This window comes from Nanorana parkeri, unplaced genomic scaffold, assembly GCF_000935625.1.
Source record: "Nanorana parkeri isolate BGI_ZX_2015 unplaced genomic scaffold, ASM93562v1 scaffold4206, whole genome shotgun sequence".
NCBI classification, from domain to species: domain Eukaryota; kingdom Metazoa; phylum Chordata; class Amphibia; order Anura; family Dicroglossidae; genus Nanorana; species Nanorana parkeri.
The window spans coordinates 7174-10124 of record NW_017310473.1 but is presented as its reverse complement, the minus strand read 5'-3'; the positions used below and the strand labels follow the sequence as shown (position 1 = coordinate 10124).

The 2951-nt window shown below is 51.8% G+C and overlaps 1 protein-coding gene across 2 annotated transcripts; it reads right to left on the bottom strand.

Annotated features, from left to right (window-relative positions):
• Positions 1-764: 764 nt before the first annotated feature.
• LOC108803788 (rho-related GTP-binding protein RhoG-like) lies at positions 765-1458 on the bottom strand. 2 transcript variants are annotated; one of them, XM_018575589.1, is made up of 2 exons: positions 1312-1458; positions 765-1251 (listed from the first exon to the last, which is right to left on the bottom strand). In XM_018575589.1, exons 1-2 carry the CDS (start codon positions 1432-1434, stop codon positions 859-861), a joined length of 516 nt encoding a protein of 171 aa, XP_018431091.1. In that variant the 5' UTR covers positions 1435-1458; the 3' UTR covers positions 765-858. The 2 variants fall into 2 exon arrangements, with proteins under 2 accessions (XP_018431091.1, XP_018431090.1); XM_018575588.1 differs by having other exon boundaries at positions 765-1458.
• Between the last annotated feature and the right edge of the window lie 1493 nt (positions 1459-2951).

Sequence of the window (2951 nt, the reverse complement as noted above, 5' to 3'; positions counted from 1 at the left end):
GGGAAGGAGGAGATGAGGGGGAGGAGGTGGTGATGAGGTGGGAGAAGGAGATGAGGAGGAGATGAGGTGGGGGGAGGAGATGGAGAGGAGGAGGCAGAGATGTGGGAGTAGGATGTGGGGGGAGGAAGAGATGTGGATGTATGAGGGCGAGGAGGAGATTGGGGGGAGGAGGTGGTGATGAGGTGGGAGGAGGAGGTGGGAGAAGGAGATGAGGAGGAGGAGAAGATGAGGTGGGAGGAGATGAGGCAGGGGGAGGAGTTGCACAATCAGAACAGAAGCTTATACATTGTCCCCTTTAGACCCGGCCACGTACGGTGTACACGGCTGGTGGCCACATTCTGATGATGACGTTCTTCCTCTTTCGGGGGTTGTCGTCCTTCGTCGGGGTTTCATGATATGGGCAGTTGAGATGCAAATAGCGCCAAGCGGGGTTCTTCCGAGTCTTTGATATATTGCTGGAGACGGCTGCAGGTTTCTTCGAGAAGCAGGAAAAGGAAAGAGGCGCCATTGTGATAACGAGTTCTCGATAACGTAGAAATAATTTGCATATTTGTGTCCCGCCTCCATCCGCAGAAATCTCAGGTGGTGTCAGCCCAAAGGAGGAGAAATCTTCCCAATTTCTAGGAGTTTCCCGAGGTAAGAAAAGTGCCGACACAGAACCAGACAAAGCCGCGGAAGGTTCTGCTGGAGGCGCCTGGAATCTATTTCCCCCATTTGGGGTCTTGGGTCTGATGAACATATAATAGTCTGTCCTTGAGGTCTACGTGGGCTGTGGTTCTTCAGGACAAAGTCACATGATCTGCGATTAAGGGAAGGAGGTCACGACGATGAGAACGTACTCTTGGCGGCGTCTTCTTCTCACAGTAAGAAGCACGGATTCTTCTTTTTTACCGGATTTGGGTTGAGGACGGCTCGTACGGACTCGGCAAAAACCTCCTTGATGCCATCTTGGTTCAGGGCCGAGCACTCCATGTACTTCACTGCATGGATTTGCTTGGACAAGCTGACGCCCTGTTGGTAGGTGATTGGGAGCTGGTTCTGCTCCTTTAGCTTTTTGATGAGATCGGGGTTGTTTCTTAGATCCTTCTTGGTGCCCACCAGGAGGATGGGAACGTTGGGACAATGGTGGCCCACTTCGGGATACCACTTGTGCTTTATATTCTCATAGGATGGTGGGCTGGCAATGGAGAAGCAGATGATGAAGACGTTGGTCTGGGGGTAGGACAATGTCCTGAGCCGGTCGTACTCTTCCTGGCCGGCCGTGTCCCACAAGTTTAGGCTCAGAGTTTTTCCATCCACGGTACACTGGGCACTGTAGTTGTCAAACACGGTGGGGATGTACTCCTTGGGGAAGGCATTGGTGGTGTAGCAGATGAGGAGACACGTTTTCCCGACAGCTCCGTCTCCGACCACCACACACTTAATGCTCTGCATCTTCTCTCTGGTGTCCAGTCTCAGCAACCTGGAAGAGAAAGGAAGAATGAAGTCAGGGGAAGGAAACTCCAACATATCTGCCTAGGCCAACCAACAGTGCCAGATCTTAGAACCATCATGGACACCGGCAGCAAGATACTGCAGAGTCTTACTCCTCTAGCGGAAGTCTCAGAAATTGAACTAACCCAACTCCTGACTAAGAGAAGAAGACTTCATCACCAGGGCTTCAGCTTGGAGGAGGAGCTGGGAAATCAGAGCTTGTAGAAGATTTTACCAACCTCCATCCACCCAAAATCTGACAATTGGGGAGTAGATCTATATCTGTATACAGATGTCATGAGGATAGTCGGTAACCATGCACAGAAAATATATCGGCACTTCCACAATCACCACGTCATGGACCTAGATGGATTCCCCATGGACATAGATGGATTCCCCATGGACATAGATGGATTCCCCATGGGCATAGATGGATTCCCCATGGACATAGATGGAGTCCCCATGGACATAGATGGATTCCCCATGGACATAGATGGATTCCCCATGGACATAGATGGATTCCCCATGGACATAGATGGATTCCCCATGGACATAGATGGATTCCCCATGGACCTAGATGGAGTCCCCATGGACATAGATGGAGTCCCCATGGACATAGATGGATTCCCCATGGACATAGATGGAAGTTGATGGTGGTGGTCAGTTATGCTGCTACTACAGAGAAGTGGGGGTCAGTGCCAGTAAACAGGTTTTTATGGGGCCCCATAAGCCTTGTCACTCTAGACTTGAGCCTTCACGGCCGACCCCAATGGTGGTGGCAGTAGTGGTGGATCATAGTTGTTGAACATGTTATGTCAGCAGACGGCGTCCACCGCGACCGTTCTCATGGAGTTTATAGGAATTGAAGAACTTCCATATCAGAAAAAAATTTCCTTTCATATTTTCCCGGAAAAAAAATAAAATGGCTGCTTGTGAGGAGCCGAATGTTCGTAGGAGCAGAGCGCGCTGCCCGTCAGCCACCCCTCCGAAAACCGGAACGCCAAACTCTACCCAAGACACGTTCACCATCAACTCAATCAGCCTTTGGTGAATCAAATCCAGGAAGATTCACTCAGTCCCAATCCTCTATAACCCCCTGAGAGAAAGTAACGGACCCTCAGATCTCCAGAAGAGCGCCCTGAGTTTTCTGGTCCTACCCCAAACCCTCCTCAAACTAACCCTCCCTGTGGCCCCAACACTGACCCTCTCTGTGGCCCCCAACACTTACCATCCCTGTGGCCCCCAACGCTAACCCTCCCTGTGGCCCCCAACGCTAACCCTCCCTGTGGCCCCAACACTAACCCTCCCTGTGACCCCCAACACTGACCCTCTCTGTAACCCCAACTGTGAACTTTGTCGGTCATGGTTGGGAGATCTCATGGTGTCCTGGGATGGGGGGGTCGGTGAACCCTGGCGGTCATGGTTGGAGATCTCATGGTGTCCTGGGATGGGAGGGTCAGTGAACCTGGGAGGGGGGG

Excerpts from the sequence above, each read along its gene's own strand:
- LOC108803788 (XM_018575588.1), bottom strand. The coding sequence starts at position 1,434 with ATGCAGAGCATTAAGTGTGTGGTGGTCGGAGACGGAGCTGTCGGGAAA.